General features: G+C 38.1%; 1 protein-coding gene across 3 annotated transcripts in view; it reads right to left on the minus strand.

The window, feature by feature from the left end:
* Nucleotides 1-12539, minus strand: part of SOS1 (SOS Ras/Rac guanine nucleotide exchange factor 1) — a 106677-nt gene that overhangs the window by 40036 nt on the left and 54102 nt on the right. For all 3 annotated transcript variants that reach the window (XM_081157096.1, XM_081157095.1, XM_081157094.1), the window contains one exon: nucleotides 74-201. In XM_081157096.1, coding sequence (XP_081013222.1) covers nucleotides 74-201 — 128 coding nt within the window. The remainder of the gene's footprint in view (nucleotides 1-73; nucleotides 202-12539) is intronic.

Genomic DNA, 12539 nt, shown 5'->3' on the forward strand with positions numbered 1-12539 from the left:
TGGGATCTCTGAATTTATACACCATAATATTCAAGGTGAAAAAAAAGGATTATAAAAAAGCAAAAATATTCACCTCAGCCTTCGTTTCGCAAGGCTTTTAGAACATATTTTTTCCATACCACTCTGAACATTAAGTAAAGCTGTTATTGCTTGTTTCAAACATTCCTTGTCTTCTTGATCTTCACTCTTTTCTTCTAACTGCTGTAAAGTGAAAATGATAAATCTGAACCAGTAGAACAGTTTTGGACCAAAAAAAAAATAAGCCCATTTCATTTAAGGAAAAAGCTAACATTGATTTTTCTACCACAATAAAATTTTAAATGTTCCAAAATATATTGAGTCTTATTCTTCTTTATATCAACATGCAACCAAGTTTTCCACATTAAAAAAAAAGAGTAGAAGCAATGTTAAAAGAATTCACAGCCACCCTGGCTGGTTTTGCCCAGTGGTTAGAGCGTCAGCTCGCGGACTGAAGGGTTCTGGGTTCGATTCTGGCCAAGGGCATGTACCTCGGATGTGGGCACTTGCAGGAGGCAACCAATTGATGTGTCTCTCTCACATCAATGTTTCTTTCTCTCTTCCACTCTCCGAAAAGCAATGGAAAATGTCCTCGGGTGAGGATTAAGAAAAAAAAGAATTCGCATCCTTGTGGCAGACAGTTTGCAGCTTCTCAGACGCATATTTCTGACAAGGAATGAGGAATATACATTTTTTACTTCATAGGACTAAATAGCAGTAGGCACACACATGAGATCTTTTTGAAGTGTGGGATTTGGCTTAGGTTTCTAATTCCACTAGTAATGTTCTAGGTACTGGGATGATAAAGAAGATAAATATACAGAAAAGGATGCAGTATGATGGAGAGGAACTTGACACAAAATCTAGGATCAAGTTTTAACTCCACTTCTGTGTGACCTTGGGGCAAATAAATTGACTTCTGAGCTTCACATTCCCCATCTATCAGATGAGTTTTTTAGTTTTTTAACAAAAAGCCTGCCATGCCTACTTTATCAGTTTGTTATTAAAAATCAAAGCATTTTGGGAAGATCCAAGATGGCGGTGGAGTAGGTGGATGTTACACTCACCTCTTCCCAGGATCAAACTGGAATTACAACTAAAACGTATATCAACCTGAATAAGCAACTGAAGACTAGCTGAAAAAAAGGCTTATAACCAAGGATTTACAGAAGCCATACTGAGACTGGTAGGAAGGGCGGAGATGCAAAAAGGGCTGGCCACACTCCCATAGGCTGCAGCTGAGATTCTGGAAGGAATATCTTAGCTGCAAAGGTTCCCTCTGAGGAGCTGGGGGTCTCAACCCCAAGCCTGGCTCCCCAACCCAAAGCACCAGAGCCAGAAAGAGGTGGCCACATTAACATCTGGCTGTGAAAATCAGTGGGAATTCTGTCTGCCAGGGAAAAACAGGAATTATAGAGACACACTTGCCCTCGAAAAGGTCCAACACACAAAATCTCATTTGCAGCCACTCGCCCTGGGCTCCAGTGAAGGGAAGGCAGAGCAGACTACAGTTGTGTGAGGAGAGACTAGGGTTTGTGGCTCTGGGGAGACAGCTGTAGAGACAGCCGCCAGGACCCCTGTGCTTAGTCCCTCTCTGCCACCAGCAGAAGCCATCTTTCTTGGATGGGGCACTCCCCTCCTTACCATGTCAGCCTGGGGGAATGCAACAGTCCCACCCTTTGGATTCCCTGTTGCCCTACCCTGCAGAGCTGAGGAGTCAGCTACCTGGGCTAGGATGTAGAGGTTTGGATAAACTTAGAAGTGTCGGTAACTAAGTGGTGTGGCTTTCGGCAGGGGTCATTCTGTCCACCCTCACATGAACCTGACTGGTGCCTCCCCCTCACAGAGATCCTCTAGTTCCACTCTCTCAGCTCCTGGCAGCCCCACCCTAAGCTGGGCCTCCTAGCAGAATCTTGGACAGTCTGAGTTGTATGGCTCTGGAATGGGGGCCATTTTCCCCTCACTCATTCATTCAGTGCAGAGTGAGGCCAAATCTTGGTCTAATTGGGCTTGATAAACTCTGTGGGCCTCTCCTTGAGGCCCTGCCCCACCACAAAGATCTGCAGGCACCCAGCAGGTGGCAGCTAAACATGGTAGACTATGAGACATTTGCTGAGTGGCCTCACACCCAATATTGGCACCCAGTTTGAACCCATATCAATCTGGTGAACACTATTCGCCCCTATCTGGTGACTCACTGAGAATCTACCTCATGCAACTTGAGTACTGCCAGAGGCTCTTTCAGTGGCTGAGCCTAAAGGCAGCCAGCAGATGGAAGTGGGTCTCTGCATGCCTTAGGACCTTGGCTGATCTGCCCCCAGGCCTGGTGCTGGCAAAAGTTGGCCTTGGTGCATAGCTTGGTCCTTTCCACGCACACTCCGGCCCAGTAAAGGCAGCCACAAACTGTGAATTGCTTTGTAGCTCCAAACAGGTTCCCACGGGCCAATCACAGGCAGCATCTGACATTGACCAGCACCTGAGTCACCCCCAAGAGGGCCCAGAACACACCCAGTGGCCAGCTTCAGACAACATCAGAGCAGGTCCAATTAGCTCCAAAAATGGCATATCCCAGGGGAGAGCTTGGCAGGCACCAGGCTCTGCTGAGGCAAATTCTGCTTCATGTTGTCAGCACCTGCACAGCAGCTTGTACACTGTGGTACGGGTTTATCCTCACAGTGAGACAGCCACACATGAATGGACCAATAGAAATCAAGACTCAATCACAACAGGGCCACATAACCCACACAAGAGACATTCCTGGGGCACCCAGCTCGGGTGATCAAAAAGACTGCAACACTGGGTCCCACAGGACACCTACTACACAAAGCCACTGTACCAAGACTAGAAGTCATAGCAGATCTACTTAATAGGAAAAAACCCCACAAAGATGCAGCCAAAATGGGAAGACAAAGAAATATCCCCTAAATGAAAGAACAGGAGAAATCTCCAGAAAAAGAGCTAAATGAAATGGAGGCAGTTTACCAGATACGGAGTCCAAACTTCAACAAAGAGATAACAATAATAAAAAAGGACATAGAACCATAAAAAAGAACTAGTCAGAAATGAAGATTACAATATCTGAAAGGAATAATACATTAGGATGGGATAAACAGTAGGTTGGATGAAGCAGAGAATTGAATCAGTGATGTGGAAGACAAGGTAGCAGAAAACAATCAGAGCAGAAAAAAGAATATTTTTAAATGAGGACAGTTTAAGGGAGCTTTGGGAGAACATTTGCATCATAGGAGTACAAGAAGGAGAAGAGAGAGAGCAAGGAATTGAGAACCTATTTAAAGAAATAATGACTGAAAACTTCCCTAACCTGGTGAAAGAAAAAGACACACAAGTTCAGGAAGCACACAGAATCCCAAACAAGATGAACCCAAAGAGACCCATACAAGACACATCATAGTTAAAATGGCAAAAGTTAAAGACAAAGAGAGAATCTTAAAAGCAGCAAGAGAAAGTTAGTTATCTACAAGGGAGCTCCCATAAGACTGTCAGCTGATTTCTCAACAGAAACATTTCAAGCCATAAGGCAGTGGCATGAAATATTCAAAATGATGAAAACCAAGAACTGCCATGCCTGGGTAGCTCAACTGGTTACAGCGTCATCCCAATATGCCAAGGTATGTACCCCAGTCAGGATACATACAAGAATCAACCAACGAATGCATCCTTTCCCCTCTCTAAAATAATAATAATAAAAAAGAAAAAAGAAAAGCAAGAACCTACAACCAAGTCTACTTTGCTCAGCATGACTATCATTTCAAATTAAAAGAGAAATAAAGAGCTTTCCAGACAAGAAAAAGCTAAAAGAGTTCATCACCATCTAACCAGTATTACAAGAAATGTTAAAGGGTCTGCTTTAAGAAGAAAAAGAATAACAGGAATATAGTTATATAAAGAAAAACATGGCAATAAATATATACCTATCGATAATCATTTGAATGTAAATGACTTAAATGCTCCAATCAAAAGACATAGGGTAGCAGAATGGATAAGAAAACAAGACCCATATATAAATATATAATGTCTACAAGAGATCACTCAGAATGAAAGATACACAGACTAAAAGTAAAGGGATAGAAAAGGATACTTCATGCAAATGGAAATGAAAAAAATAAAGCTTGGATAGCAATGCTTATATTGAACAAAACAGACATCAAAACAAAGACCATAAAAAAAGACAAAGAAGGATATAATGCTAAGGGGATCAATCCAACAGAAAGATATAACCTTTGTAACATTTATGCACCCAACATAGGAGTACCTAAATATATTAAGCAAATCCTGATGGACATTAAGGGAGAGGTCAACAATAATACAGTCATAGAAGAGTTTTTAACACCACATTGATATCAATGGATATATCTTCCAGAAAGAAAATCAATAAGGAAATAGCAGCATTAAATGAAACACTAGATTAGATGGATTTAATTGATATCTTCAGAGCATTTCACCCCAAAGAAGCAGAATATACATTCTTTTCAAGTGAACATGGAATATTTTCTAGGATAGACCACAAATCAGGACACAAAACAAGTCTCAATAAATTTAAGAAGATTGAAATCATATCAAGCATTTTCTCTGACCACAATGGTATAAAACTAGAAATCAATCAAAAGAAAAAACTAAAAAACACACAAAGACATGGAGGCTAAATAACATGTTACTATACAATTAATGAATTAACAATGAGATCAACAAGAAATCAAAAGCTACCTTGAAACAAATGAAAATGAGAACATAGCAACCCAAAATCTATGGGACACAGTGAAAGAAGTCCTAAGAGGAAAATTCATAGCATTACAGGCCTACTTCAAATAAACACTCTAACTTTACACTTAATGGAATTAGAAAAAGAAAAACAAACAAAGCCCAAACAGAGTAGAAAAAAGGAAATAATAAAGATCAGAGCAGAAATAAATGAAATATAATCTAAAGAACAAAACAAAAAATCAAAGAAACCAAGAGCTGGTTGTTTGAAAAGATAAACAGGACTGACAAACTTTTATCTAGTTTCATCAAGAAAACAAGAGAGAGGACCCAAATAAATAAAATCAAAAATGTAAGTGGAGAAGTAACAACTGACTCCACAGAAATAGAAAGGATTATAAAGAAAGTATTATATACAACTATATGCCAACAAATTGGACAATCAGGATGAAGTGGTTAAATTCCCAGAAACATACAATCTTCCAAAACTAAGTCAGGAAGAATCAGAGAATATGAATAAACACATTACAACTAATGAAATTGAAGCAGTAATCAAAACACTCCCAACAAACCAAAGTCCTGGGCCAGATGGCTTCACAGGTGAAACTTACCAAACATTCAAAGAAGAATGAACACATGTCCTTCTCAAACTATTACAAAAAATGAAAGAAGAGGGAAGACTTCCAAGCTCATTTTACAAGGCCAGATAAAGACACTAGATAAAGACACTAAAAGAAAATCATAGGCCAATATTCCTGATGAACAAATCTTGAACAAATTATTAGAAAACCAGATCCAGCAATACATCAAAAAGATCATACACCATGATCAAGTGGGATTTATTCCGGGATGCAAGGTTGCCTGATATCTGCAAATCAATAAACAAGATACACCACATAAACAAAATGAAGGATAAAACCCACATGATCCTATCAATAGATGCAGAAAAAGCATTTGATAAAATCTAGCACCCATTTATGATAAAAATTCTCATCAAAGTGGGAATAGTAGGAACATACCTCAATGTAATAAAGGCCGTGGAGGAGAAACCCACAGCCAACTTCACACTTGAGAAAGAAAAACAAAGTTGGAGGTATCACAATACCTGATATCAAACTATATACTACATGGCCATTGTAATCAAAACAGCCTGGTACTGGCATAAGAACAGGCATAAAGATCAATGGAACAAAAGAGAGACCCCAGATGTGAACCCATACCTATATGATCAATTAATATTTGATAAAGGAGGCAAGAACAAACAATGGGGTAAAGACAGTCTCTTCAAAAAATGGTGTTGGAAAAATTGGACAGGTACATGCAAAGAAAATGAAACTAGACTACCAACTTACACCATACACAAAAATAAACTCGAAATGGGTAAAAGACTTAAATGTAAGACTTGAAGAAACAGGCTGTAAGATCTTGGACATTTCTCATAGCAATTTTTTTTCTGATATATCTTCTCGGGCAAGGGAAACAAAAGAAAAAATAAATGACATCAAACTAAAAAGGTTTTGCACAGAAAAGGAAATCATCAACAAAATGAAAAAAACAACCTACTGAATGGGAGAATATATTCACCAATGATACATCTGATAAGGGGTTAATATCCAAAATTTATAAAAATTTTACAGAGCACCAAAAAAACAAGCACTCCAATTAAAGAATGGGCAAAGGACCTGAAAAGACACTTGTCCAAAGAGGACATACAGGTGGAGAAGAAACATATGAAAAGATGCTTGACATCACTAATCAGAGATGCAAATTAAAACCACAATGAGATACTACCTCACACCTGTCAGAATGGCTATCATCAATAAGTCAACAAACAATAAGTGTTGGCAAGGATGTGGAGAGAAGGGAACCCTTGAGCACTGTTGGTGAGAATGCAGATTGGCGAAGCCACTGTGGAAAGAGTAGTGAGTCACCTCCCAAAATTAAAAATGTAACTGCCTTCTGACCCAGTGATTCCACTTCTGGAAGTATATCTGAAGAAACCCGAAACACTAACTCAAAGAATGTTCACTGTAGCGTTATATACAGTAGCCAAGATTTAGAAGCAGTCCAAGTGTCCATCAGTAGATCAGTGAATACAACAGCTATGGTACATTTACACAATGAAATACTACTTGGCCACAAAAAAAAGGTGGGAATCTTATCCTTTGCGACAGCATGGATGGATGTGGAGAGCATCATGCTAAGTGAAATAAGCCAGTCAGAGAAAGACAAGTACCATGATTTCACTCATATGTGGAATCTAATGAACAAAATAATCTAACAAAATAGAAACAGACTCATAGATACAGAGAACAGTCTGACAGCTGTTGGGTCTGTTCAGCAAGGGGAGGGGGAGCACAGCTGGGTGAAAAAGGTGAAGGGATGAAGGAAAAATAAAAAAGCTCATAGAAACAGACAGTAGTATGGTGATTACCAGAGGGAAATGGGGGTGGGGGAGGTAGAAGAGGGTACAGGAGGAATAAATGGTGATGGAAGAAGGCTTAATTTGGGGTGGTGAACACACAGTACAATATACAGATGCTGTATTAAAGAATTATAAACCTGAATCTTATATTATTAACCAATAGCACTCCAATAAATTCAATAATAAATAAATAAAGGTGAAGTCTATAATACCTTTAAATTTTTGCATTAGATTTTTCCTTGGAGTATTTAAAATATAAAGAATATGAAAAGCAAACATACAATAGAAACTCTGAGCCAACAGTCAGGAAATTGTCTGAATTTTGCTCTTTCCATTATTCTAGCATTTTTGTATATATGGATATTCATACTGCCCATAATTTTTAACAGTTCTGTAAGAAAAAATTGTAAATTATCTCAGAGCTTCCTGTGCTCTTCTTTCATTGTGTCTCTTTACTTTTTGGAAAATAACTCTTGGATTTTTAAGCCAAATGTGACTTCATTTATAAAATAAAAATGTATTTGAAAACTCAAAAACAAAACACACACAAAAAAAATATTCACCAAATAAAACCTATCCCATTCAAATAGGTAAGTTGCAATGCACAAGGATCACAAAATGTATAATAAAGAAATATGCATTATAATTGTCTAAGTTTGGGTCATAAAAATATTTATCTAAAATATTGTATACATATAAAGAACTCATCACAAAATGTGAGAACACAAGCAAAGATACAGATCGTGTTTTGATTTTGGAATGGTTACTTGTATACTATTTGATGAGCTACTAGAACAGATTACAATATGGAAAATATAGTCAAAGAGTAAATTTAATTTACGAGTCTCTTAACAAATATATGTACTATTATCCAAGAATTCCAGAAACCAACTAATTAAACCAACTGCTCCTGACTCTTTGCTATGTCATAACTCAAATATTCCATTAAAGGCTCAGTGAAAGAAAGGAATGACATGCAAATAAATTATTCTTTTACAGTAGCAGCACAACTAAAAGGTATAGGTGAAAATGATGAAATTTCTAACTAAAATGAGATTTAGAGATTGTCTACAGGCACCAATTACTCAAACTACCTTTTAAGCAAGGAAGTAAATTTCATAAATCTCCTTCCTTTTCCCACAAAAAGTTTTTTGAGTAATTTTATATATGCAGGTAATCTCTTACAATACTCAAAATTTCAACCAGTAAGTGACGTTAATGATATTAACAAAATTTAATCTTTTACTTAACCAGCCTAAACCCTCATGTTCCCTCAAGACAGATGAGCAGAGGATCATTACCAAAGCTGTACAGATTACATGTAATAAATAGTATAAATCTACAGTATACATAAATAGTACAAGTCTTCCATAATTGTAATTTAAATAAAGCAGTACTTTTTTATAGTAGCCAATGGTTGAAAATACAAAAATGAAATCTTGAAATATAAATTAAGCCCTGGCCGGTGTAGCTCAGTTGGTTGGAGCGTTGTCTTGTACACCGAAAGGTGATGGGTTCAATTCCTGGTCAGGGCACACACCCAGGTTGTGGGTTCGATCCTTGGTTGGGCCCATGCAGGAGGCAACAGATTAATGTTTCTCTCACATCACTGCCCCCCCCAACATATCCTCGGGTGAGGATTAAAATTAATTAACTAAAAAGAAAATGTGATGGTGAGCAAGCCAAACTGCCCCCTGCTGTTACAGCTTAGCATGTTAGAGAGAAGACAAATGATAGAACGCTATGATGGGGAAAATACAGGGTACTCTGGAAATACTTAACAAGAGCTCCTGACCTAATATAGGGAGAGAGGATAGCAGGGAAGGCTTCCACAAGGAAATGATTATAATACCTGAAGGATAAAAATGTATTAAGCCATGGGAGACAGAGGTACAAGAATGTACTAGGCTGAGGAAATAGCATGTGTGATTCAGAGACCAGGACTGAGAGAAACTGGTAAAAGCCTGGTGGGTAGAAAGAATGAGGGGTGAAAAGTGGTAATGAGTCAAAATGTTGGAGAAGTAAATAGGGGCCAAATCACGACTGTAAGCCTTATTAGGAACTTGGACATTAACCTGGGGCAATGGGGAACCATTAAGGGCTTTAAGCTAGTGACTAACATGATCAAATTTACATTTTAGAAAAGTGACTTTGATTGGTTACCCTGTCAAGAACAGATTGTTGCCCTAGCCAGTCTGGATCAGTGGTTAGAGCATCGCCCCATGGACTGAATGGTCTTGGGTTTGATTCCTGGTCAAGGAAACATACCTCGGTTGCAGGCTCAATCCCTGGCACCAGTTGGGGTGCATATGGGAGGCAACCAATTAATGTGTCTCTCTCACATCAATGTTTCTCTCTCTCTGTCTCTCCTCCTTCCTTCCACTCTCTCTAAAAAAAAAAATCAATGGAAAAATATCCTTGGGTGAGGATTAACAAAAAAAATAAAATAAAAAAGGGAGATTTGCAATAATCCAGATGAGATAATCACGGCCCTATCAGAGTTTTGAGAGGAAATGAAAAGATACATCCAAAAGAAGATCCTTTTCAAGAATGAAAAGGACTTACTTGGTAACAAAGTTGATGGGCTGTAGCGAATGAGAAAGAAGAGTTGGGGACTCCCAGGTTTCTCAGCTGAGCAACCAATTGGATCCACTTACTGAGAGAATGAGCACAGAAAGAAAGGTTTTGCTGGGAAAGATAGGTTTTGAAGAAAGTGAATGTGAGGTGCTTATACAATAAACAAGCAGAGTTGTTCAATGGATAGCTGGACAATAAATAGCCTATATTTCCCCATTTCCTTTTTTATACCCCTTTTCATTGAATTCCTTTCATCCTAATGAGACCAACATATGTTCCCTATTTTTTTCATGCTGCTAAAAATCAGCTTTTGGTGTAATGGGTTCATTATCTGATAGCAAAGAGGTCACTGCTTTTTCTACTACATCAACTTCATGAGTGATGGGTGGGGAGTGGAGGAAGTGGAAGGGTGTGATGGGGCTGGAGACACACTACCCCCCAAAAACGACATCTTGGCATATCAAATATTCCAAGTTGAAGGAATTTGAGAAAACAGCAGAAGGGAGAGGAAGGTAAGTGCCCTTCCTGCATCTGTTTCTCAAAGAATAAAATAATGAATAGTTATAAACGTCATATTTGGCAGTTCTTAAGATTTTGCTAAAATGGCTTTATCCATCCTCTTTTGTCTTTCTTTACTGCCCATTTCAAATGGAAAACAAAAATTAATATAATCATTTAAATATATAATAGGAACTAAAACTATATAGCCCTGGCTGGGTGGCTCAGTTGGTTGGAGCACTGTCCCATACACCAGGAGGCTGCAGGATAGATTCCTAGTCAGAGCAGGTGCGAGAGGCAACCAGTCAATATTTCCCTCTCACACTGATGCCTCTCTCTCTCCCTTCCTCTCTTTCTTTCTAAAATCAATAAAAACATAGCCTCAGGTGAGGACTAAAAAAACCTATATAAAAATTCTTAAGTATGTCTAATGAAAAGAAGGATAGATGTTAAAAGTATTATATACTATTATTTATTAATAAAATAATTACAAGTTAAATATTATGTTAGAAATTCTGAAAACCTTTAAAAATAGAGGAGTATTTTATGAAAGAAAAGATCTTACAATTAAAAAAAAGAAACTGCAACATAACTGAAAGGCCAAGATGCTGATTAATGTTACCAGGCACCTTTCCATTTTGATTTAGAATCACTGTTTTTAGGGTGAGGCCAGATTTACTTTTATTATTAGCATTTTAAAGAATAGAACAAAGTTAGGTGAATTTCTACCTAAAAAGGGGAAAAAAACTGGACACCACAATATTTATTTGATGAAGTCATTACACATAGCAAAACAAACAAACAAATAAATCCAGGGGGTAAAGGGTGGGAGATATTTCTAAATATTACTGTTGTGTTTTCAGACAGAAATAATCCTAGTTCAATGTAAAAAGTTCTCAGAATTGTCTCTAGTTGGATTAAATTTGTGTGCTACTTTTGTTTGGGAATACTTCCAGTCCAACCATGGAGTCCAGGTGAGGGAAAAGATAAAAGATGACCGAGAACAAGTAACAGCAGTTAGAAAACAAAATAAATGAAATTGATTTTTAAACATGCCCAATATTCAAATCACATTTTAAATAGGCTCCAGCTATTTCTATATTTGAATTTATTAAAATATATTTTCTAATATTAGCAGCTCTCTTGTCTACCTGAGCAATCTGAGTTGCAGTCCTTCACAGTTTCTCCTATTATTGTAGACACAACAGCATAACAAATACTGAAGTAGTATAAAAATGTAAGAACTTCCAGTAAAGTGTAGTGAAGAAGTCTTGAGAACCCTCCTGCAGATTACAATCAGGACAAAATACAAAGAAATAACTATTTATAGGCACTAGAAAAATATCTAAAAGAAAGCATAAGCCAGCAGCATAATTGCTCTTGAAAAGCTGCAACTAGAATGTGTGCACTGTGGAAGTAGGGTTTCCCCCAACATCCCATGGTGACAGTGAGGAAGAATGTGAGGAAAAGAGTAGCTTTACAGGCTGAGGATGAAAGAAAGCAGACTTTAAGAGGAAAGTTAAGGGGAAAATCTGTAAGTGAATGATCTGCAGAAGGATTGAGACCCAGAACCTGAGAATAAACTCTTCCCAAATACCTGGCTGACTGCTAAACTCTGCATACACGGTAAGAACCCAGGGAGTCTGACAAAAAAATAGGCAGGGATAAAAGAGGAATCTACTCTTAAAAAACAGAGCTGTCATGAATGAATTCTGCTGCTCTTTAAAAACATAGTTTATTCCTCAATTGTACACAGCTCAAGAGCAGAAAGCTGAAGCCTTACTGGTTTAATGTGCCAGTGGACAGAGCATGAAGCTGGCAGAGCAAATGGAAATTCTGGGGGAAATTCCAGATGTAAGGGAACCACAGAGACTGTGTCCCCAAATCTGAACACAATCTCTGCCCAAACAACTGTCTGACTGTCAAATCACAAATGTGTAGGGAAGACCCAAGAGTCAGGTTAAAGAAGCAGCAGCATATGGAAATCCTAAAAAAGTGAACAGAGGTATCAGCTGCTGCACAATATAGAAGAGACAAATTTGCAGCTGAGTTCAGGAAAACCAACAATCCAAAAAACAACAACCCAAAACCCCAAAAACAAAAAATAAAAACATCCTCAACACAACAAAATCCAGAGTTGTTAACTAGCACACACACACACACACACAAAAGGGGGGGGGGGGGGGTGAGGGGGGCAGCCCATATTCAGAAAACAAAAGTCAATTAACAAAAATTGACTCCAAATGGGCCCAGATGTTGGTTGGATTTAGGAAAGACTTCAAAGTGGCTTTTATGACCATGT

Source organism: Miniopterus schreibersii (genome assembly GCF_964146895.1).
Source record: "Miniopterus schreibersii genome assembly, chromosome: 13".
In the NCBI taxonomy this organism is placed as follows: Eukaryota; Metazoa; Chordata; class Mammalia; order Chiroptera; family Miniopteridae; genus Miniopterus; species Miniopterus schreibersii.